General features: G+C 40.9%; 1 protein-coding gene across 1 annotated transcript in view; it reads right to left on the reverse strand.

Moving 5' to 3' along the window:
• The window catches only part of FDXR (ferredoxin reductase), a 33,689-nt gene that overhangs the window by 2,022 nt on the left and 6,205 nt on the right, over nt 1–25,462 (reverse strand). Inside the window, exons 3-11 of the mRNA XM_034408707.3 lie at nt 15,577–15,672; nt 14,483–14,605; nt 11,463–11,576; nt 10,519–10,620; nt 8,982–9,089; nt 7,419–7,503; nt 3,347–3,546; nt 2,376–2,547; nt 1,870–2,043 (exon numbers count right to left, since the gene is read on the reverse strand). Coding sequence (XP_034264598.2) covers nt 1,870–2,043; nt 2,376–2,547; nt 3,347–3,546; nt 7,419–7,503; nt 8,982–9,089; nt 10,519–10,620; nt 11,463–11,576; nt 14,483–14,605; nt 15,577–15,672 — 1,174 coding nt within the window. The remainder of the gene's footprint in view (nt 1–1,869; nt 2,044–2,375; nt 2,548–3,346; nt 3,547–7,418; nt 7,504–8,981; nt 9,090–10,518; nt 10,621–11,462; nt 11,577–14,482; nt 14,606–15,576; nt 15,673–25,462) is intronic.

The raw sequence follows: 25,462 nt of genomic DNA on the forward strand, positions 1-25,462 counted from the left end.
CCTCTATTCCTCTGAGCCTTTTCCAGGTTTCACATGTCACTGTGAAATCATCAAACCTGGGGTTCTCTGGAGGACAATCTGCTTACATTTCTAAGCCTATCAAAACCGCTGCTTTATATAGACCTAGTTCTCACAGTAATACACCACTTCTGTGCCTTCCTATATAGCAAAAAAAAAAAAAAAAAGGCAAGGAAATAAAGACTTGGATAGAAAATCTGTCATGTGCCAAGGAGTCCCTGGCACTGCCAATTGCTTTCACCTAGGTAGCAATATCAACTGTGTGCTCTGAGGGACCCCCTTGTCCCCCTAGAATTTGTATCTCTGGATATTATGCAAATCTGCAGAAATAAATAAACTCCACAGAGGCAAGGGACTTAATCCCTATAATGTTTATTTAAGATTGCAGCCTACAATCTCAGGAGGTACTTCGGCATAAGAGGTTCAAGCAAAGATTTTCGTAAGCATAAGTACATAAAAGCAGGGGAGGGGGGGAACTGTCAAAAAGCCAAAATACCTTGTCATTAGAAAAATCTCACATGAATCGCATTCCTGTCCAATATTCTGTTTATATCCCCCTTCCTTCCCCAACCCCTTTATCTGAACAGGCAGCTGAAGAGACTAGCAAAGCCTGGGGACGACATTTGGGAAGATGCGTCCTCAAGCAGGTATGTTTCCTTGAGACAAAGAGGCAAAATCTGGAGAGATCAGTTCTAAGAGTCAAGAAGCACACAAGCTCCTCAAGACAGTTTAGGGGGAAAAAATCCCACTTTCAATATCAATTCAACAATAAAAAGTAAACAACCTGTAAGTGTTACAAATGAGCACAGACTAAGACTGCAAAGACATTTGTCACAACACTGGGAGATCCTGCCAAAACATTTGAGATAGCGATTTGGGTTCTAGATAAGGCGAATTGAAGATAGCCATGCAAACATGGTGCCACTCAGTTTTGCAGTTCATTAAAATACATTCCTTAGCTGGGGTATTCCCACTCATCAAAAAATACTGATACAAAGTGGGGAACTTGTCACATTCCAGTTGTTGTATAAACTCAGGAGCTTCCACCGGCAGAGACAATATTGAAGGCTACTTAATGGCTTATTTTAGTAGCATTCTGCTGGCCACAGATTCCTCAACTGTGCATAAGAGCAAGGTTTCCCAACCTTGGCTGAGGGAGTTGACATCCACACACCTTAAAGTCGACAAGATTGGAAAACGGGATTGTTTATGCTAAGCATTGGAAGGAAAAGGGTATGCCGGCTGTTGAAGGGTGGATTTTAAAATTAACTGAATTGGCAGAGAAGGCAAAATTAGCTGCTTTGATTAGAAACAATGGATTGGGCAAGTTTATAAGAGAGTGGAAGTCGTTTGTGGACTTTCCACATGTTATATGCAATAACAGAGATTAAACAGATTAGTTTTATCTTTTACTGTTGTTTTTTTTTACATGTATATCGTGAACAGACATTGGATCAATTCAATTGCTAGACAATTAGTTTTCCACATAAGGGACATCTGTTTATGTAATATAATATTTTTTAAAATATAGATGGGAAAGTTTATAACTGTTTGCAGACTTATTATGTGAGAGGAGGAGAATACATCAGATTTTTGTTGTATTTTGTCACCATTCAGTGGGGTGGATTTTTTATGTTTAATATTAGTTATCAATGATGTATTCAATATGTTTTTTTTCTACATTTTTTTTTGTTATTGTTGGTGTCAGATGTTTGTTAGTTTGTTTTCTCTTTCTCTTTGTTTTGTATTTTATCTTTGAAGATAAAAATTAAATAAACGTGTAAGAAAAAGATTGGAAAACAGGGTATTAGTAAGACTAAGAGGCAATTGTAAAATATGTCACATACACACCTCGGGATTGAAGGATCTGGCTCACTAGATCAAAGCCTTCCTTGGCACTGGAGAGCTGCAAGGCACCAGACTGCAGGTCTTCCAGCACAGACTGGGCTGTGTCAAAGCTGTCATTCATAGTCGTGATGATTACACCTGTGGGTCCCCTCTTTACCCAGCCACTGCAATAGAGCCCTGAAAAACACAATGCCCAACCAGGCAGTTGAGACTCAGTGCTTTATTTTGAACAGATCCAAACAATGGCCAGGAATCTGCTGTAACTTCTTGTGGTACATTCATTCAAAGCCTCCTGCTAATGCCAGGAAGAAGACCATTCAATTATGCTTGCACTAGCTGTATACAAGATGAAGTTTGGAAAAACTAAATTCTTCTTCTTTTTTAGTGGATAGCATAGGCGTGTATATAAGTCCCAATAATTCACGCTGGCCATTCATCGTTCAGCCTTGTAGCCAATTCCCCATTGTCTTTATCACACCAATTTCTACTACGTGGCAAAGCATACTAACCTGGTGCCCCAAGAACTCTGCCTGAATTGTTGGGAATGAAACCTCGCTTGCTGTCAAAGGGTACTGCAGGATCTATTGGGAGGCTTTTGTATCCAATGCTGCTAAAAATCAGGCCAGACCTTAGTTCCTCGATTTCTCCAGTGGGAACTGCTTTCACGGAATCTCCTGCCCCCTGCAACAGAGGACAATGTTAGGATGACCATCCTATAAACCATCTGAACAATCGGGTAACCCCCATGTTTTAAACAGCATTCAAGGAAGTCTGAATGGGATGGGAGCCCACCTTAAGGTGCTATGGAGTCTTAACAAAAAAAAAAAAAAAAAGTTACAAATAAATTCTTAGCCAATTCTCCTCCTAGGTGTTGATTGGGTAATCAGCTTTATTATCAGGACACCCTCATATCACAGGTATCAATACAAAACAAACAGAGTTCTTTCCACAATGCTACACAGAACATGAATCCTTGGAGACACATATAATGGCTTCCTGAGAGCCTCCCTTTTAAGCAGAGTGCAGGCAGTTACCCTGATACTTCTAATTAGAGTGGGAAAATAAAACTATATTTAACTTATTACTAAAAAGGCAGCAGTGTGGAGGTTGTTGCCAACCTTAAAGGGATAAATGAAGAAAGAGCCTTGGTAGTACAGGGGTTTAAGGCACCCTGTTATTAAGCTGGTTATTAAGATTAAGACCAGCTGCCTGCAATTACTGCAGGGTTCGAATCTCGCCAAGGCTCAAGGTTGACTCAGCCTTCCATCCTTTCTAAGGTAGGTGAAATGAGGACCCAGTTTGTGGGGGCAATAAGCTGACTTTGTATAAATATACAAAAGGATGAAGGCTATTGCTGAGCACATTGTAAGCCGCCCTGAGTCTTCGGAGAAGGGCGGCATATAAATCTAATTAAAAAAAAAAAAAAAAAAAAAGGACAAGAGGGTTGAAGGCCCAGAAAGGAAAAAGTTTGAGATCGTACTTCCAACCTGTTGACAGCTAACTGGATCGCTCTTGCTCTCTTTCCATCCATGGTAGGTAACACTTCCAGTGGACTGCGCAGAAACTTCAATCTCCACTCTTTGGATGCTGAAGCCCAGCGGCCACCCACTTCCTCAGGTGGTTCTTCCAGAGCTGTTTTGGTCATCAGCTCAGTCAGGCGTTTCCTTGGTCTTGGGATGTCTGAAAATTACAAAAGTATTGGGAAACAAGGGATTTTCCAGGAGGCAGAGTTTACCATTGTGTGAGTGATGCTGAACAGAATAACCTGAAAAAGGATTGATTGTCACCTGTCACCTCAGGCTTGTGCTACGCAACCATTCAGTATCAGCAGCCATGAACTCAAGGGGGGGATGCATGGGAAGGGGGATGCTTCTAGGGAAACAAAACTTCACTGTATCACTCTGGGATGGGCTTCAAAGCTTGGAATGGAACTTTATGGGGGTCAATGATGGGAGGCAACTAAGGGAGGGGAAAATTAGATATGGGGAGTTCTGGTGATCTATTACTGCAATTCACTTGACTTCTAGTAAATTATACCTTTCTCAACAAATGGAGTTAAGGATCATTCTTACTTAGAGGTTCAAGCTGAGGCAGGTCTGACACTGATAATCATTTCATTTCCCTCCCTCCCTTCCTCCCTTCCTCCCTCCCTTTCTTTTCCTATGTTATTTTTGGTGTGTGTTTTTATGTCACTTTTTAAACTTTCCCTGTTGTCCTCCTCCCCCCATTTTTCCCTTTGTGTTGCAATTTTGTATTTTAACTTTTTTATTTTTGAACCTTTTTTTTTAAAGGAATGCTTGTGGTGAAGTTAGAGCTGGGTTGACTGGCAATGTGAATGTGTGCATTTATACGCGGAAGATTCCATATTGTCGACTGAGAACCTGTATGATTTGTGGTGAATGTTAGATAGGTTGCATGAGGCAACAAGAAGCATGGACCTAAAAATTAATGTTATTAATATATGATCAAAGTAGTTGTGTTTGACGGAAAAAAATCGATGAGCAATTGCAAGGTGTACATAAACGGCAAAAATTATTAATTTGTACATCTTGACAAAATATGCACTAAAGATAGAAAAATGGGTGGAAGTGTTTTAAAACAAACAAATGGTAGGAGAAAGGTAGGGCTAATGTGTGGTATATTGTGAGGAGTGAACATTTGTGGAAAGGAGCAAAAATGGCCACATATATGAGCTCATTCTTGCCTATTTTGCAATAGGAAAGAGTTGGGGACATCAAGAGAAGTATGAAAATTAATGGAATCCATTAAGAAATAATTATTTAAGAAGACAAATGCATACTGAATAATGTATCCAGAATACAAAAGTGAGCAGTCACCATGAATGAAGTCCACTGAGGTGGTGTGGTGAAAAAAATCCCAGATTACCCTCTCTTGGTCAAACTCATGTAAACTGACAATTCATCACCAATGGAGAATGGAACCATTGAGTCCACAAAAAGATTCTTTCTTGGGTTATTACATGTGCAGCAAAGAGAAGAAGCCTGGCTTTTGAAATTAGAAATTAGGAGAAACAAATTAGCGCAAACTGTATTGATGTAAGAAGAAAGGCAATTTAGGACAGCTCAGTGCTGAAACAGAAAAGTAAGCATAGAATTTACCTAACCCTCCTGAAAAAAACATTCCACCTATAGTTTGTTTTAATTTACATTGTACACTTGCACCTTTTGTCACATACTTTTCTGCTTTTTTTCCTCTGATCCTCAAAAACACACACCCCACTTAATTTGCAGAAAACCTGCTCTTTCTGGAGAAACCTCAAACAGGGAATGGTCCCAGCTCTCTCCCAAGGTTACAAAGCACACTGCATATTCAAAACACTGCAATTCAACCAGGCAATACAAGTGGCAATTTATTATTATTACAAAGAGATGTTCTGGTGGAAAATGAGGGAAAACTAGGAGATACATCTGGCTCACTAAAAACACAGGACACTAAACCATTTCAAAAAATGGCTGCTGTACAAATTTGTCCCTTCATAACAATTCACATGGAATCTTCAATATTCCCAGAGATTGACAAAATGGGATTTTATCTGGCGTCAATCATTACACCTAATGACTAAATCATAATTGCTTTCATTTGTCCTGGATCACTTTGGCCAAAGGATATAATATAAAATACCCAACTTATTCAAGGCCCTGGCTGCTGAAATAACTCAAAACATTAGTAAATTCCCATCTGGATGACACATCTGAGGTTCCTGCTGGCTTGTTCAAGCACAGAAATGGGTGAGGAGAAAATCAAAACCACACTAAGGTAGAAAACCTTTACTCTCCAATGTTGTCGAACAGTACACTTACCCTGTTTCCCTGAAAATAAGACCTATCCAGAAAATAAGCCCTAGAATGTCTTTACACATGTGCCTAATATAAGCCGTCCCCCAAAATAAGCCCTACTTAAGAGCCTGCACAGCCGGCCACCTGCCCATTCCGTCTGGTTGTTTGTGGTGCTGTGGCCATGATGCAGGGGGTGGAACTGCCCCACAGGCCCTGCACCAGTTTACCTCAGTGCCACCACAGCCACACTATTCACGCCTGACACCTGCCTCGTAGCGGCAGCACCAGCAGCCATGTGCAGCAGGAGCGATGGCCGCTGGCCCGCATCTTTCTCGCAGCTACACTGGAGCAGCAGGCCTAGATGGCCTGGCTCCAGGGTTTTCTTCCCATGCAAATCTATGGATTGAATTTCCAGTCACTTGGACAAGAGGAAGCATGTCCTTCCTTCCATCTGTCTCCTTGACCATTTCCGGATCTGAAAGTGCTTATATGCCCTGTTTGCTTTTCTTCCTGAATGTCTCTCTCTCCTCCTCACTGGCTATTCTTTAAACCCCTGTGATAAAACAGAGTAGAAGTACAAAGTAGAAAGCCTAACTTTTTGTAACTGATCAAAATCGTATAATGGCTAGCTTTAAAAATTGTCCACAATTATTTTTATAATGCTCAGTATCAACATTGTGCCTTTCCTAATACTAGTTTAACAACCTGATTCTTTAGATATGAAATAGTGTCACTTCTGTTCCCTAACCTGGCCTGCTTCAGATGTATTGGGCTAAGCCATCTATCGTACCTATCTCAGTTAGGGAAACTTAAAACCCTTGTAGATAATTTATTGCAATTATTTGTCTTTCAATCCTGTCTTCCTGGCACTTTACAAGCAATATAACAACAATCTAGATTATAACAACCCAGTAGAAGGAAAAGGAAAATTCCACCTAGCTTTTGAACAAAAATTCCCATTTAGAGAACATAATTAAAGGGAATGGTTTTTGGACCATGGGTCTTTATTAACGACCACTCATTTACTGACTGTCCAAAGTTATGATGGTACTGAATGAGTGGTACTTACAACTGGTCTTTGACATGGTCCTATGATCACAGTCTTGGTGCTTGGCAATTGGCAATTGGCTCGCATTTATGATAGTTGTAGTATCCCACAGTCATGTGATTGCCATTTGAAACCTTCCTACTGGCTTTCCACAACCAAAGTCAACAGGGAAGCTAGCAGGAAGGTTGCAAGTTGGTCCTCTAAATCGCTCGCACCAACACAGCTTTTTCTCTTGAGGAACATGGCTATGGTGTATGAAGTCCAGGATCTGTAGAACATGCATGTATCCACAACAGATATCGCTGCATGTGGCGATCCCTTCTGTATCTTTCCTGACCCGGCAGCAGCCTCACACAGTGCTATGGTGGCAGCCTGCACACCCTCCGTTACCCAGCACCCCCTAAGATTTGAAACTTCCTGCCAGCTTTCCAATTGACTTTGCTTGTAGGAAGTCAGCAGGAAGTTGTGAGGAGATCCTCACTTAATAACCAACAATCCTCAATTAACAAGAACAACAGGGCCTATTGGGATTGCTGTCACTAAATGATGCAGGCATGTGATATTAGACTTTACAACTGCATTGCTTAGTGATGAAAATTCCAGTTCCAATTACTGCTGTTAAGCAAGGACAGAAGATTTAGCTGACATCAGATATTCATCTGTTAGTTTCTGCTAGTTTTATCAACAGGTATTTAGCTGATCCTCACCTTTAATGGCATCGCCAAGATCTCTGAAATCTGCAGGATCCAGGAAAGGTCTAACGCTGAGTAGGTTGATCATTTCCCGCAGCTCCTGAAGGTTTCAGAGACAGAAACAGAAGGCAAAAGTGTAGGTGATGCAGGAAGGCTGACATTGAAACACAGAGAGGGTGATAGGTTTAGTTTTCCAAAACCAGCCAAACCTGGCTAGATAATGTCACCTGGGCAGGTATAACTGAGAGGAAAAGAAAAATATCCTGAGTATTATAGCATGCCTGGATCTAAAGCTTTCCTAATTCTGATGAATGAAGGTGAGATCCTCGTCCCAGATTGGATCCTGCAACATTATTGTTGAAATACACCCAAATTGAATCCTGAAACAACAGCCAACAACTTAAAAGCCAGCCATCAACTTCCCAATCAACAACTAAAAAGCCACACACAACCAGGCACCATATAAATACCATACAGAGAATAGCCTAAGGCATACACTCTGCTAGAGAAAAGTTCTCTGAGGAGGGGCTCCAGCATGAGTCTGAAAGCTCAGAGACTAAACTCTTGTCCCGGTGACCGATCCAGATTGTTTCCTCACTCTGCTTAACCCTTGCATCTATAACCAGAACTTTAAAAGCAAAGTAAGATGACATTTAAAAGCAAAGTAAGATGATACTCATAGTAGGCATCCATCATATGATTTCAATCAGGTGAGCTGATGAACAATCCTGAGAAGGACAGTGCACTCCTACCATATCAACAAATGTGAGGTGAACCTTGGGCATCCTTTCCTCTTTCAGAACCATGAAGCAGATTCATTAGATTCAGAGCTGTACATTTGCTTCCTGCTTGAGCATCCAATATGATGGGGCTACTTCAATTTCCAAACTGTATTCAGTGACTGATCTTAACAGGGACCACAATGTGGATGCTTCTTTTGTCCCTTGACTGGTACGCTACACTTACAACCCCCTCCCCCCCAAGTGAAAGGGAACCGAACCAAAAAGAGTAGCTTTAGGCAGGGAGATGGGTGGCATATAAATGTAATACTTTTTTTAAAAAGTGAAAATAATTAATAGTCATATCTTGTAGAGAGTAAAGGGAAGAACCTTGAGCAAACAGGAGGAAGAGCTGCTATCAGTGCAACAGTCAGATAAGAGGGTCTTGAGCTCAGCAAGAAAGTAATATGAAAAAAAACTCTTCCTAGTGCACACAAAGATAAAATGGGAGCGGGGGGGGGAAGCACATTCAGACTTACAGTGTCTGTCACTATAGCCATTACAATAAACGTAGGTCTGAACTGTATCTATTTCTTAGTTTGGTCTATCTTGTTGGGCTGACAAACATGCATACACTTATCCCCTAAGTATTTCACAATGTTTATATTGTCAATTACAGTATCAGTCAGCAGCAGTTTTACAGAGGGCTTCAGGGTGACACTTTGGAGTTGGGTGGGCTTTCAGTGGCCCCCTTCTTACACATTTCTGTCTTAATGTGAACTTGTCTTTGTAGAACAAACAACCTTACTGGAGTCAAGACGTGTTACTGAACTACCCTTCTTCCTTTTCTTTCTTTTACCTTTATGGTGAAAGCCACCTGGAGGGGACCCCTTCTGCCAATAAGATACACCCGTCTGACTTTACTGCTGGCCAAGGCTGAGAAGGACTCTTCAGTGATGTCAGTTTTCTAGAAGGAGGGAGGAAGGAACATGGATTAGGGCAGGCAACATGGAACGAGCAGCCATCTGCTCAAATGAATTGCACTCAACACAAAGACCTTCTCTCAGGTTAATGCCATAGTAATGGAACAGTTTGGTACGACAGCATGCATCATTTTCAGGCAATTTTTCACAATGCTGCATCTGTTGACAACACATCAACACTGTGATGGAAAGGGAAAACTGGTGAAAAGGAGAAAACAGGAAGGGGGAGAGGCAACACTGATGGGAATTACTTATTAATGTGAGAAAAAAAGGCATTAACACGCGGAAATAACAGCAAATTGAACACTTGATGCATTTATTACCAATATTTTAATCTCATTTTCCTGCTTTAAAAAGAATTCAAGCAGCTAGCAACGTACATAAAGCAGGCTTAAAGCCAACATTTTTAAGTTTCAGTAAAGAGATAACATCTAAAACTTCCAGGCAATCACTTTCATGTATTTTCTGCCTCCAAAGCCTAAAAGAAAGCAGCCTCAGATCTGGGGAGAAACAGATAAAGGTGGAAGATCAATCTGGCCTTAGGTTTGCAGTTTTATCCCCTTCTACTTGAAGGTAGGAACGTGGTGGCTCAGTGGCTAAGATGCTGAGCTTGTCAATCAGAAAGGTCAGCAGTTCAGCGGTTCAAATCCCTAGCGCTGCATAACGGGGTGAGCTCCCGTTACGTGTCCCAGCTTCTGCCAATTTAGCAGTTTGAAAGCACGTAAAAAATGCAAGTAGAAAAATAGGGAAATTAACAGCGTTCCGTGTGCCTTTGGCGTTTAGTCATGCCAGCCACATGACCACAGCGACATCTTCGGACAGCACTGGCTCTTCGGCTTTGAAACGGAGATGAGCACCACTCCCTAGAGTCAGGAACGACTAGCACATATGTGCGAGGGGAACCTTTACCTTTACTTGAAGGCATAAGAAACTTGGGAGTTCATGATGGCATTTCCTAGAGCCAAAAACTGTTCACTGCTCCCAAGAATTCCCGCATCAGAGGGAGAAAGAGAAGCAAAAATTGCTCCACCACCTTAAGGCAAAAAAGAGGGAAGGCCGAGGAAAAGCAGGGAAAGAGAAGAGAATCATGCCCTTAAAGAAGGGAAGGCAGCAGAATATGAAGCAAACTGGAAGTCTTCTCCTGAAGGACTTTGGAAGAATGATTCACATGCAGCAACCCCACTCCTACAGCAGGAGATGCAAGAGGTACTCCTCTCCCCTCCAATAAAACAGACAAGTGTTCACCTGAAATGCAAGACTCTAGGATGGCTGCAGTCAGGTAGGTCTTTGAATCAGGGATCCTACCCACAACCCTTCATTACCTGAAAGGTTATTTTCTGGCAGGTTGATAGCAAACCTCATTGTTTGGCTCCCCACCATCATCCAACACTCTAGGGCTCGTTCACAACCTACCCGAAGAATTTCAAGAGGCGATAGGAGAATCCGTGCAATGTCCAGCGCCACATTCCCATGACCTAGGATGACTGCTGTCTCACTGTTCAAGTCTGGCTTCAGCTAGAACAACAAAGAGACATTTCACAGTAAGCCTTCAAAACCTATGCCTCCCCAGGAATTCTAAAGGGCCCGATTGTCCTCAGCGCCATAACACACTGCAAGAAGAAGGGAAATTGCTTTACAGCCTGCAAATCAGTAGCTCGTTCCAGTTTTTTGTCCAAGGCAGTCAGCCACCAGAATTTTTTCCTTATAATTTCAGGACCGGCTTGAGATGCTGAAAGCTCTTTCATATCCTTTAAGATGCACCATGCTACAGATTCTATCCAATCCCACAGAATGCACGGGAAAACATTTCTACTTTCAGAAGATGTCTTGCAGGGAAATAGCATTGTAAGACAAGGCTATTTTCCCTTCATATTTATCACTTCTTCCTAGGGAAAAGTATGTGGGATGTGCTGTTTAATAAGGAAATACCCCTTCCCAGTCATTTCTGAGTTTATCATGCCAATACTACTTATTTGAAGAGCACTGAAGGGCCAAAACTGCCCAGCAGCTTCCATTATTTTTACAATGACAACTATTCATGAATGAAGTTGCTTGGCATAAGTGGAGGGAACATAAGCACGTCCATTGCAAAGGCTGTTGTGCCCGTGTTCCACACCTGATGGCAAACACTCCTACAAGCATCTTCATTTTTCTTTTATCTCAAGCCCCAGAGTTTCTCTTCTAGCCTTTTGATGGCAGATGAAAGAGAAGATATGCAAACAGGTTCGCAGTCGTAAACCATTCTGGATTTAATTTGGTATCTATGTGTTCTTTTCCAACTGCAGGTCTCTCCCCTGGATGCTTGAGCAGGTGGCAACCTTCGAGAGGTGGAAGTGAGATGACACTAAAATCCTTACATTTCTGTTCTCCGGCAAGCCATTGTACCATCCTACAAATGTTCTCGCTGTGTAGACGCCTTCAAGGTCCTCCCCAGGAATTCCAAGCGTCCTGTTGTCCTCAGCGCCATAACACTGCAAGAAGAATGGAAATAAAGCTTTATAGCAGGGGTCTCCAACCTTGGGAACTTTAAGCCTGGCAGACTTCAACTCCCAGAATTCCCCAACCAGCAAAACTGGCTGGTTGGGGAATTCTGGGAGTTGAAGTCTGCCAGGCTTAAAGTTCCCAAGGTTGGAGACCCCTACTTTACAGCATGCAAATCAGTGGCTCAAATACATATTATACAGCCTATTTTCTGAAACAGCCTTTCTTCCCACTCCCACCCCCCAGCAAATACATAACTGTGGCACAATAAAGGTCAGGAATGGTTTCCATTATAGTTGAAAATCCCCATGAGTGTTGCCGGAGCACTGAAAGACCATTTATTATGTCCCTCAATTTAAGGTCAATCTGCTGATTACAAAACTCTCAGAGATTTTTATATGCCACTATTATATTGGTTGTGTATTACAGATACTGCTCTCTCAAACAAATGGGTAGTGGTGTTACAGTATTGTTCACTGTTCTTGGCTTTTTAACTGACAGGGCTGTGCCAAGATGGTATAAGACAATGAACGGGACAATTTTTGGATGAGTTCAGGAGGGAAGCCTCTGTACTAAAGGAAGCAGAGATGGGAGTAGGCCTGTCTCTTTGGCCACAGCAAAGGTGGGAAAGCATAAGGTGAGGTTTGAGGGGCTTTTTGGGGAGGGGGGCAGAGATGGGTTTCAGCAGATTCTGACCAGTTCTGGAAAACCGGTAGCAGAAATTTTGAGTAGTTAGGAGAACCGGTAGTAATAATTCTGACTGGCCCCGCCCCCATCTATTCTCTGCCTTCCGAGTCCTAGCTGATTGGGAAGAAATGGGGATTTTGCAGTAACCTTCCCCTGGAGTGGGGTGGGAATGGAGATTTTACAGTATCCTTCTCCTGGAGTGGGGTGGGAATGGAGATTTTACAGTATCCTTCCCCTGGAGTGGGGTGGGAATGGAGATTTTACAGTATCCTTCCCCTGCCATGCCCACCAAGCCATGCCACACCCACCAAGCCACGCCCACAGAACCGTTAGTAAAAATTTTTGAAACCCACCACTGGAGGGGGAGGTGCAATAAAGGCAACAGCAAGAAAGGTAGATATTGGGCTCATTCATGCTATTAACAACTTGCTGCTCTTACGTCCTACATCTTGAATTGTGTTTTTTTTCCAGGAGAGGAACAAGCCACACTGATTTGCAGCTACGGGATGCAGAAACTCCATCGTCTTTTGCAGTTGGCTGTCCTTCTGGAAAGTTGTACTTTAACTCTCCTGATGCAGATCAGAGCCCTGGTATCTATATAAGCATTTCCCCTTTCCCTTTTACTTGTTTAGTCATTTAATTGCTCATATCACAGGAGGTATTTTCAATCACGAGGGACTCTGGATGCATTATGTAAATTCTAGATGAAATACAGAGATAGATTTTTTTCCCCAAAAACCCTTACGCCTTTAAAATGGCAAGTTACAACAGAGGTTATTAGAACATGCTATGGGGATTGTGCCAGAGATTTCATTTTCATTTTGCGAAATTGTGTATATCCCTGCTAAGCCTCCAGAGGAGGTACTTTGCAACACATGGAAGCAAGGACATACTTGTCTTTGAATTATTAAAGCAGCCACATCTTTTGTTTCACAAGGCTGCTCAGAGAGTCATCTCTACCTGCCTCTGCATAGACTGTACATACACAGCCGCTTGGCTCACACACAAGGGAAAACTGCTTATATAAGCCTCGGTACCAATTGTTAGGTCTGCCTCAGTATAATGTATAACTTCAGTAACTGTAGTTTGTTTATCGGGACTTGTATCTTTATGTCATGCTACAAGGATTTGTTCAACAAGCTTTGACTGAAACAAACTGAGGTCCATTGCTGCAGTCATACCTCATGCTAAACCCTGATGAGATTGGGTTGTTGCACAGAAAAATATATGAATCCCTCTGTTAGGATTTAGCAACAGTATGTGAACATATCCCTTATGATTTGGTGAAGAAACATGAGTGAAAAAATTACATTTAGGCAAGATTTGTGAGCTCAGCCAAAAATTCAACAGCAAAGAAACTCTTAAGCCTAAATCGAATTAAACACATCACAGCTTAGCAGGATATGTGAACCAGGCTTAGTGAGTCCGTTTTGTCTATTTCAGCTAGATCCAAACATCAGGATTCAAGGCAGAGCTGTGAAGAACTCAGTCCCACTTCTGATGGGATGATGGTCCAGGATTTTGCAATGCTGGTCTGTGTATTTATTTAACAACATCGCTAACCTGGCCCAATCCTAATGGATGGCAGAAAAGAAAAAATATATATCCCATAAGCAAAGTATAACAAGCTAAACCTAATACAACTGTTTTCTTATACTATCTATGATAGTGGCCTCAATATGTGGACAGAAATATATTCCAGCCGTTCCTGGAATATAGGTAGTCCTCAACTTATGACCACAATTGAGCCCTACATTTCCATTGCTATGGAAAACAGTTGTTAAGTGAGTTATGCTCCATTTTATGACCTTTCTGCCACAGTTGTTAAATCACTGCAGTTGTTAAGTTAATAATGTGGCTGCTAACTGAATCTGTCTTTCTCATTGACAGAAGGTCGCAAAAGGTGATGACATGACTCCGGAACATTGCAACCGTCATAAATACATGCCAGTCGCTAAGCATCTGAATTTTGATCACATGACCGTGGGGATGCTGCAAGGATTATAAATGTGAAAAACGGTCATAAGTCACTTTTTTTTAGTGCCATCGTAACTTTGAACAGTCATAAACCGAATGGTTGTAAGTCGAGGACTACTCTATAATAAAAAAAAACGTTTGCTTTGATGTATCACTCTTGACATACCTTCATGTTCTTACAAATGCTATTCCTTCTCTTGAGGCTATTAAAACTACCACCAAGAACACTTACCAAGACCACCGCGTGATAGGCCGCCTGCAGCTCCTCCACAGTTACATCCTTCCCCACGGTCACATTCCCAGAAAAGGAGCAGCGGTCAGAGTGGGCTGTCTGGGTAAATGTGTTGATCACGTTCTGGGGAGAGAGGTCAAGAGAGGTTCCCTCTGAAAGCCATCTCCTTGCCTCTAGTGGCTAAGTGCCCAAGCAGGAGACTACAGCAAAAGAACGAGGCCAGGCCTGATGACTTTGCAACATCTCAAGCAGCAGCTCACTTTGCGATTCAGGCTGGCACCAGGCCAGTCAGCTCCATTAAAATAGCACATTTTTCTTCCAGATACAGGCACAGGGAGAAGGTAATATGGCCTATTGCCAGCGGTGGACATTCTAGTTGTAGACAAGGTCATAACTAGCTTACGGGAAAACACAGCGCATTATCATCAGGTTTACCTGTGCAAACTCAAGTGATCTTTATTACTGGTCCATTCCATCTGACAATAGCAAGACATCAGGCATAAAAAAAACTCCACACCCACAGACGGCCATGAAATATTAGGGCTGTGCTAAGTGTTCAAAAGAGGTGCTTTGCGAAAAGTGTTAAGGCAAATAAAAGTTCCGCTTTTCAGACTGTTAAAGCAGCCGTGTCTTTTGGAAGACTCTTTTGGCATCTTCCAAAACTGTTTCCTGTGGTCTGTGTAAGCTTCTGTTGAGGCCACCAATGAAGCAAAGTGGCTGTGGGCACCCAAACATATACTGTATTGTACTGAGAGAAAACAGGACAGCTTTGGAAGCAGCTGCACAAAGACTACTTTCACAATTCAGATGGGTGTTTCTTTCATAGTATTGTGCATCATAAAACACCTCTTCTGAATGCTTTGCCCAGCCCTAGTACATATTTCCAAATCTTGCTTAAATAGTATGCTGTTATCAGTCACAAAATATCTCATATTTTCTAAGGGTTGTATGCAGACCAAAAAACAAGACAAAAATGGAATGAAAAGAAGGTGGCGAGAAGAAGAAAGGGAATAATTTAAGAGGCTCCTCCCCTGCCTCCACCTTAGTAGATCCCTTTTGTGACTGCTAATACCAAAAAGAAAGTTAGTACCAACCTTGACTTCTGGGTGATCAGGAGCCACTCCAAAACGAACCAAGCCAAACGGAACTGGCAACTTCTCATAAATATCCACCTGAGTCTGTTTGTGATGCTGGAGAAGACATCCCAAGTCATTAATGCATTTAAGAAAAAATAAAAAGGGTGTGTTGAATTGGGTCCTTTAACAGCAATGAAACCCACCTTTAAATCTAACTCTCCAAGTTTCAAACAATTGAAAAGGGAATGTAGGATTATCATTTTGCTACAGCTACATATATTCACAAATGGACCGGAAGTTTTCTCTACAATCATTTCTACACAGCAGATTCTCCACAATTTTAGCATTCACAGAACCCACACCATCACTGAATTTGATGCCCTATCAAAGCAGAAACCTGTGTTGGAAATCAATATTATTGCTTACACTTAACATTTTCCTGAATGTTATGCTATTTTACCACAGTCAAGGATTATCTCAGGTCTAGCTTTTCTGCTGAAACCAAGAGATATTTCTTACATTAAAAGACAGAGAGAAATTGTCCCAGGCATAGATTCTAGATTTCTTGATCCAGCTTTTAAAAAAATGCCACATACAACTAACTGATGTAAGATTTGCCTCTACTTTCCCTTTCCCTGGCTCTCTCTCTAATTTTTAAAAATACACAGAAAAGTTGTATAAATATATTTCAAATAAATGAATAAAAAGCATTCATGCCGTATCTTATATTCATCAATAACTCTGTAGCAGCCAACTGCAAAGCAACAGAGCCCCCAAGAAGATGCAGAGTGTCAAAGGAGTAACTGTTGAACTTCCTGCTAGTGGGTAGCATTTATTTATTTAGCATATGGCACACAATGTCAGGGAAATCTACACATGCAGTCCTGACAGGTGAGGGGTGAAGTAGCTTTACACCAATTAACTAGTGGCGCTCAGGTTGCTGTTTCTTCCAGGCTTCTCCATCAGTCTCCCCTTATCTTGCCTTGTGTTGCAATGCCTCATGTCTTGCCAGGACCAGCCCAGGCTTCCGTTCCCCGCACACTCAATTATAGCTAGGTTTTGCCCCACCAAACTGGTACCTATTTATCTATTAGCAATATGGCATGCTTTCGAACTGCTGGGTGGTAGGAGCTAGGGATCAAGCAACAGGAGCTCACTCTATCTCACGGAGCCGAGCTCAAACCGCTAGAGTGCAGATCATTTCTGCCCAGCAGTTTCAGCATCATTAAGCCAGGAGATCACCCCAAGTTTTAACCAAAATATGGACCAAAGTTCTGCTGTGAACTCTGCATTGGCAACAGGAAGGGCATCCAGCCAGTAAACACTCAGCTCCATTCAGTTGCCCTGACTCCACCCCGATGTAAAGGATTACGGAGTAATTAAAAGACACCCTCCCCCCCAAAAAATATGGACCAAATCCATACTTATAAAGGATTCAACAAGGCAAATGTGTTTAAAGAGAGAAATATACCCGTCCTATTGGTGTACATATTTGTTCAATGCATTTTAGAAAGGTACCATAATTGAATTTACAATTACAAAATCATAGTATTAAATAGGACAGATTTGCAACAGTGATGTGAACTATGAATTACCAAATGCTTCCATCTCTATTGATAATCCTCCCTATTACAAAAGCAAAATGATTGCAATCTAGTTTAAATATTGTGGTAAATGTCCAGTATTACATGAACATTAGGCAGGCCTCTGTCCTGGCCTGGCTTTTCCCCAAGTGTGAGATAAGATTGGATGACAGCACATTAGAAGCTTGACTTGGCACCAAATTTTTGTTGTTTTTAATGTTTCAATTAGTTCAGGTTTATAGTTTTAATATGGTGTCATTTGTTGTTTTAATTTTTGAGTGGAAGCCACACAGAATTGGTTAGAAGATAGACAGCTATATAAATTGGATGGATGGATGGATGGATGGATGGATGGAGGGATGGAGGGATGGATGGACGGAGGGACGGACGGACAGACACCTTAGATACCTGCAGGTGTTCTCCCTACTTTCTCCCTCGCTGCAATTATGAGAAAGAAATCAAAAGCTTTATGTCTATTTTAGCTAGCAATTATTTATTGCTATGAACTTGGTTGTATGATTTGAATTAATTACAGTTCAGGAAACAAGGTGATAAACCATGTTTAGAATTTTAATTTCTCCCTCAGAAAATAGCTATAGACAATTTGTCCAGGTTTTGGAACACACAGTGGATAGAAAATAGAAATGAAATTTGCTGATTGGGTTTTTCTAAAAGAGGAGAGGGAAATGTACATTATAGGTCAGTGATGGTTAACCTTTTCCGGACCGAGTGCCCAAAGCAGACACAGGAGTCTGCTAGTGTTAACAATCAATCTAACTGGTGTAGAAAAATAACAGTGTCTGACTAATTGTATTGTATTGTATTATAATAAATTTCAATAAAAAAAAAGATTACCTAGAATCTCAAGGCTGTAAGCTAACTAGGGAAGTAAAAATAAATAAATGAACCCTTTGAGGGCCTCTTTACTTTTAATTATGACTACATGCTCTCAAGACAGCCAGTTGTGTGTATAAGCTAAAGCAGGGTGTCAAACTGGCGGCCTAGGGGCCGGATACGTCACACGCAGGCCATACCCTTCAGTGGTGGGTTGCTACCAGTTTGCCCCGGATAGGGCAAACTGGTAGTGGAGGCAGGAGGCTCTGCCCACCCGCCTGGACGTCTCTGTGCATGCACAGAAGTGTCGTGTGCACCCACGAGCAAAACGGTAGCGGCCAAAATTGAAACCCACTACTGATACCCATCCCAGCTCCGTTAATGGAAAAAACGTCACAAAACATCACGTGATGGCAACGTGACACAAGTTTGACACCTGTGAGCTATGGTAACAGGCAAGAAACCAAAAAACCATGACATCTAGCCCACCTTCAGCATAATGCTAACTGGGTGATCTTGGGCCAGTCCCTTTCTCTCAGCCCTAGGAGGGAGGCAATGGCAAACCACTTCCAAAAAACCTTGCCAGGAAAACTGCAGGGATCTGTCCAGGCAATCTTTAAGAATCAAACACAATTGAATGGAAGGGGAAAATACTCTCTACTAACTTGCTGCCTTACATAATTCAAGCATGCAGTAACAGAGACAGTTGACCCTCTTAAGCTATCACAGCCTTTAGGCCACCTCAATGTTACACATCAGCCAAGTCTCTTTCATATGATCAAGACAGAATTACTTTATGGAAGAATCTGACAGAAACAAATATCTACCATTATTTTGTTATAATTTCATATTATACTGAATTATTTAAGTGGATTATTTATTTTATTCATGTCCCCCATCTCACATAAATGACTCTTCTGAAAGAATTATAGAATTTGCATTCTAAATCAAACATTCTAGCATTCAGTTCTATTGACACTGTTTATTACATTTTTTCCTATTGTCTTTGCATCTTCAAATATATCAAATATTTAAGATTATTTATTTAATTCTGTTTGGACATTGCCTGACTCCAACTGAGATTGGGCAGTTCACAAATAGTATTGTAAAAAACAATACCAGCCAAAAGAATGATGGCATCTGGGCACAATATACAAGCAGAAAACAAAAATTAAAAACACACCCTGGGGCCCCATCTGTCTCAGTCTGGGAGATCAACCAGATCTTCACGATTTACAAAACACCAACACAGTGGGAGCCACACAGATTTCAGGGGGACCTCATTCTGAAGGTCAGGGACCCCAACAGAGAAGACACAGTTCCAAGGTATCAAGGTAAAAGATGCTGACAGGTACTCTGGTTATGGCACCAGTCTAGAAAAACAGAAATCTGAATTCTAATCCTGATCAAATGTTTAAGATTATTTATTTAATTTTGTTTGGACATTGCCTGACAAAGTTAGCTGGGTAATCTTGAGTCAATCACTATCTCAGCCCTAATAAAGAAGCAATGGCAAGTCATTTCTAAAACACCTTGCCAAGGAAACTGCATGGAATAATCCAGACAGTCACATGAAGTCAACAATGAAGACATGGATGGATGGATGGATGGATGGATGGATAAATGAGTGAACGGTTTAAGTGAATAGACCTGGAGTACCACCTCTGCTGGTACTCACCAGTCCAACACAAACCATGACAGACCTCCAAGGAACATGGCCTATGCCTTTAGTCACACAGCTATATCAACAGCATCTTAAATTAAACCTGCAAGCAGATTGGCAACCAGTGCAGCTCATGAAGCAGAGTTATTACATGAGCATAATATTTTTAAAGAATGCACTATTTGTCAGTTTAACAAAATTAGGGGTATAAAACTTCTTGATGTGCTAATATTGATAAAATGGCAACTGCAAAACAGAATTCCTTTCTATCAGCTGGATGAATGACATTAAAACTTCCTGAAACAAAATAAGTCAGTTTAAAGTTACGCCCATTAATCTGGAAACAAAGCCTTTATTTCCTTCTCTTTGGAACTCCCTGCAATTTATTACGGGTAGCAACCAGGGAAATACCAAAATCAGGGATAGGCAAAATGTTTTCTGTGTGAAACAGCTTTCAGGAAATATCTGCCCAAACCTATCTGAGAAGTTGTACTTCAAACAAAACAAGGTTGTTTCTTTCTGGATATGGACCCAAACAAGTAGCAATGAACTAAAATAGCAAAGGCATTCAAGAATTCAGAAATTCAAAAAGGGGCACATTTTTTTCACAGAATTGTAGGAACTTCAGGTGTTTACTGTTAAGCTCTTGAAATGTGTAACAAAGAAAAATTAGATTTAATGAGCTTGTGAAGACAGAGAGCTTAACAGAGTCCCGATCATTCTCAGATTTTTTCCCCCCTGAATATTCAGAAGACAGGCATGCCTTCTGCAGCAAAAAGCTGTCCCAAAAAATTGTTTTTATTGTCAGTATCCAGCTATGCTTTAACTATATTGGTTATCCATATACCATTTTTTCCATGCCTTTGAGTCAGCCTTGAACCTGGGAAACTGCTTGGATTGGTCTTTGCCATATTTGTGGCAAGATTTCAGAAGTGGTTTGCCACTGTCTGTTTCCTAAATCTGAGAAAGAGTGACTGGCTCAAAATCACCCAGCTGGCTTAGTGCCTAAGACTAGAACTCATCGTCTCCTGATTTCTACCCTGGTGAGTTAACACCTACACCAAACTACCTGTCACATAATGTGTGTGTGTGGGGGGGGGGGTGTTTGTGTGTGTGTGTGTGTGTGTGTGTGAGAGAGAGAGAGAGAGAGAGAGAGAGATAAAAACACAGAACAATGTTAATTTGTCTGAATCCAGAAAATCTAGCAATAAGATCTGAAGTTTCTACTTTTGTATAGGATGGACAATATATAACTATTGTTTTAAAAAAAATTGTGAAAATACATCTTTCATCATTATTCCCCCTACAGTTAAAAACACTTAGCTGGCAGACAACCAGGAAGGGCAAGTTTATATTCAGTTTGCCAGAAGTTGGTGTTGTGGTAATGCGGGATTCATTAGTATTATTTCTTTTGATTGTTTTTAGTTTTATGTATCTAAGCTTTGGCTTCTCTCTTTTTTTTTCCTATGTTGGTTCTATGTGGTTTACATGGAGGCTAACATTTAGCATTTCAGATGGTTAGCTTTTTCAATCCTTGATTAGATTTGGTGGATTTATTCAGTTTTCAAAATGTGACCTTTCGTATGCAGCTATACTCAGGTCTATTTTAAATCGTTACATCTTTGAAGGATGCACCATAAAACACAAGTTCTCTAGGTCCTTCCCACGAGACCCAAGCAAACATTGGATTGAACAAACATGTGAGGAAAAGATGATTTCAAACACCAGGGCAGGCCTTCATTATTTACACTTGTAACATATTTTGTCTTTTTTCCTCATTAAAGGCACATCCCCAGGGAATCAGGGAAACATTAAAAAGCCATTTATAATAAATTGAAACAGATTGATTGAATAGATGGCTCAGCAACCTCAGTCTGGACAGGGTGGATCTGGGTGAAGGGATTTCTGTTGGCGTTGAAAACTGATAAAAATCAGGTCCAGCTGAAGTGAAGGAGAAGGAAATTCCACAGCCAGGGAGATGGAAATGAGCATGTACTCTCTTTGGCTGAGCACAGCATCTCACTGGCAGATGTATTCGTCTCAAGGGAGCCTCTGCACTGGATCTTTAATTGATGGGCAGATGCATAAGAGTTCAGCACGCCATCAGATATTCATATTCTAAGTCATGTGTGGTTGTGCATGCAAAGGGTTGACAAGTTTACAATAAGAAAGAACTATGTTTTTTCTTTTTCCTGAGCAAAGAACACAATGTCCTTGAAAGCTGGAGGAGAGCCACAACATCCATTTCCTTTCCTGGTATCAGCCTATTTCTTTCAGGATTATCTGTCATGACTCTACAGTCAGCATCAGCATCTTCCCTGCTAGAACCAAGGTCAAGCTTTGAAATTCAAAAAGATAAAGAGAGAGAGAGAGAGAGAGAGAGATCCTAATTTAACAACACCGCTTTCCTTTGGTAAATATAAGGAGAAGAATGTTTTCATGCCAATAATATTAACTTTCATTAATATTAACTTTTCACAGAATGGTAATTCTTGAGGGAAATCCCACTAAGAGCCATGGTGGCACAGTGGTTAGAGTGTAGTACTACAGGCTACTTCTGCTGACTGCCAGCTACCTGCAGTTTGGCAGTTCAAATCCCATCAGGCTCGAGGTTGACTCAGCCTTCCATCCTTCCGAGGTGGGTAAAATGAGGAACCAAATTGTTGGGGTCAATATGCTGACTCTGTAAAATTGCTTAGAAAGGGCTGTAAAGCACTGTAAAGTGGTATATAAGTCTAAGTGCTATTGCTATTAAATCAGCTTTTACCAGCCTGTTACTCTCTCTGATATCAATTACAATTCCCAAGATATTTTATTCCCTGAAAGGAGATCAAATTGTTCCTCACCTCTATCGAAACAAATATTTAAACCCTGTACCCTTCAGACACCAGGTTCTTTTTTCCTTTTCTCTTTCAGTCCTTTTTTCACAATCTGGCTCTCTCCAAATGTACCAGAACCGTAAATTCTAGCTTGCATGGCCCAAGAACACACATGGATGAAACAAGAGAGCTACTCCTTGCAACCCCTTCAGACTTTGCAGATCCAGTCTCTAATCTGTAGCCTCTGAACCCCAAGCAGCATCTTGGTAGTTGAGTACTTTGAATAGTAGAAGGAGGACTGTTACACTGCAGGACCAGGCTTTCCAAAGCATCAGAATTATGAAGAGCACTAGCTGAGGTAGGAAATAGGCATGGTAGTAAACTTTTGGAAACTTTATAAAACAGAATCAGGCTGGAAACAATATAGCATTTCAACCTGTCTTCCAATTTCACCTGTGTCAGTACCTGTGACTAAACTTTCTTGGATACATCAAGCTTAACTTATTCTTCTAATCTATCTCTATTAAGCAGTACTTGTTGGCTTCAGTTCCATGGTCTAAGCCTTTGGCTAAGCCTTTGGCTCTAGATCTCTATTTATGGTTTTGACCCTGGCTATGTCACTGTCCTTCTCTTTCAATCCCCTGCAGACTCATAGGATGGAACATAGACTTCCCAGCCAGAATTTAGAATTGTCTGGAAATTCTGAGTGTTATTTTGCAACATATCTGAAACTTGGACCTCTGTCATCACACAAACCCGAAGGGCTGCACAATTGTTTATTCAGGTAGTCCTCGGATTATGACCATAATTGAGCCTAATCATAAAATGGTCCACCACCCACCTCAAAAAATACTGTAGATGGGGCCCCTTTATTAAATATCTTAAAGGATGCCAACCCAGTTCAACTCAGCTTTTAAATCTATTGTATGTTGGAAGTGGCGGACAAGCACCTATCCCCACTTGCATGAGTAGCAGGCAAGCATGTGTGCACTCCATTTGCATAAGCGGCAGGTGCATATTCCCGCCACTCATGCAAATGGAACTGAGCACGCGTGCTTACCCGCCATGCCTGTGGAACCATCCTCTCTTATCCACTTCCACGCCCATCCACAAGGCCAAAAAGTTTGGGGAACTCTGGATTAAGGGATCAGATGAATTTTAATTAAAGAAACACTTTGAGGTTAATTAAAAGGATCCTCTCTGGTGTGGAAAAATGTTTGCTTACAAGCTGACTATTTTAAAGGATAAGTTTAGCACCTAGTTACAAGAGGGTCTCAAACAGCAGTGAAATCCCCCTGGTTCTATCCGGCTCGCTGAACCGATAGTACTAGCGGCGGGAGGCTCCGCCCACCCGCCGGGACATCATTACGTCCCGTTTTTTAACCATTTGTGCATGCGCAGAAGAGGCACGCAGGAGCGCGCCCAAATCGGTAGCGACGGTAAGTAGATTTCACCGCTGGTCTCAAGCTATTTAATTTGATAATGGAATCAAAAGCTATTATTGAAAAGGAACAAGCCCTGCTGAATAAAATCAAAACAGATTTTAAGGAGGATTTTAACATTTCAACTAACAAAAATGAACTGGTTAGAATATTATTTGTGGGATTTAAAGATTGCTTATAGAAAGAAGAAAAAAATACAAAATTGGTTTATTTGATTATAGTTAAAATAATGGCTAACTATCTGTGGTATATAATGAAGAGGGTTTATTTTTTACTGAAATTAGATGATAGATATTTTTGGCAACATTTAATTGGATGCAATGAATTAAATTGTAAAAGTATTTTGTGTAACAGAGGCTAGAAAGGCTGGGTTATTTTGGGCCGGTCACTCTCACAGACCAACCCACCTCACAGTGATGTTATGAGGAAAATATAGGAAGTAGGTGTATTGGATATGTTTGCCATCTTGAGATACTTGTAAAAATAACAAAGGTAGGATACAAATATATTAATTAAAAATTGGAATTGGAATTGGATTTTGATTATTTGAAGAGAGGGATCAGAGGGAATTTGTTTAAATGGAAGTAGAGACAAGTTGTTGTTTCTGTTAGCCCTTACTGGACTTTTACTGATTAATACCGTTTCCCCGAAAATAAGACATCCCCTGGTATTGCAAGCGCTATATTGGGCTTTTGAGCGCATGCATTAAAATAAGCCTCCCCCAAAAAATAAGCCCTCCCCAAAAATATTTAAATGCAGAACTGGAAATCAGGTAAGACAGCAAGAGGAGCCCCATCTTGGTCCACGTGCCCCAAAATAATAAGGCCTCCCTGAAAATAAGGCCAAGTGCTTATTTTGGGATTCAAAAAAATATAAGACAAGGTCTTATTTTCGGGAGAACACAGTAAAGAGATTGAAAATTTAGAGATGAGTTTATAGAAAATGGGGTGAGGTATGGAATTAAAAAGCATTTAGTTCTAATTTAAGGGGGAAATTTCTTCTAATTTTTCATATATATATATATAGAGAGAGAGAGAGAGAGAGAGAGGGAGAGAGAGAGACAGAGAGAGACAGAGAGAGAGAGAGAGACAGAGAGAGAAAGAGAGAGAGTATTTATTCTTTTGTGATAGTTAATAATCACAAAAAAGTTAAGTAAGTTGTTAAAAAAAGAAAAGAAAAAAGTTAGTACAGTATCTCTGCACAAGAGACAGTGGGAAAGGACTTTTTCAATAGCATAGTCCAACCCATTGGCAACTTGCCCTGGCCTGCTGTGTGGTTTTTTTGGTGTCAAGAGAATGCCTCTTTTAAAATCTCTACCCTTTTTCTTGTATAGTCTTGAATGTTAGGGTTAATACTTGTTTAAAATATTTCTTTGTGCTGCTTGAAATATTCTGCTGCACTAACTTTATTCTCTGCCACAAGATTTCTGTATGTTATATTTGCCATTGTTAATAATTTCCCATTATTGTTCTTATAAGCCTCTCCAACACTGTTAGCAGGCAACAGCATAGGAGTATCATTAATCAATCCAACAGGAGATGGGATCTATTTGTTCTTCATTTT

Source organism: Pantherophis guttatus, chromosome 2, assembly GCF_059756535.1.
Source record: "Pantherophis guttatus breed Tessera chromosome 2, ASM5975653v1, whole genome shotgun sequence".
In the NCBI taxonomy this organism is placed as follows: domain Eukaryota; kingdom Metazoa; phylum Chordata; class Lepidosauria; order Squamata; family Colubridae; genus Pantherophis; species Pantherophis guttatus.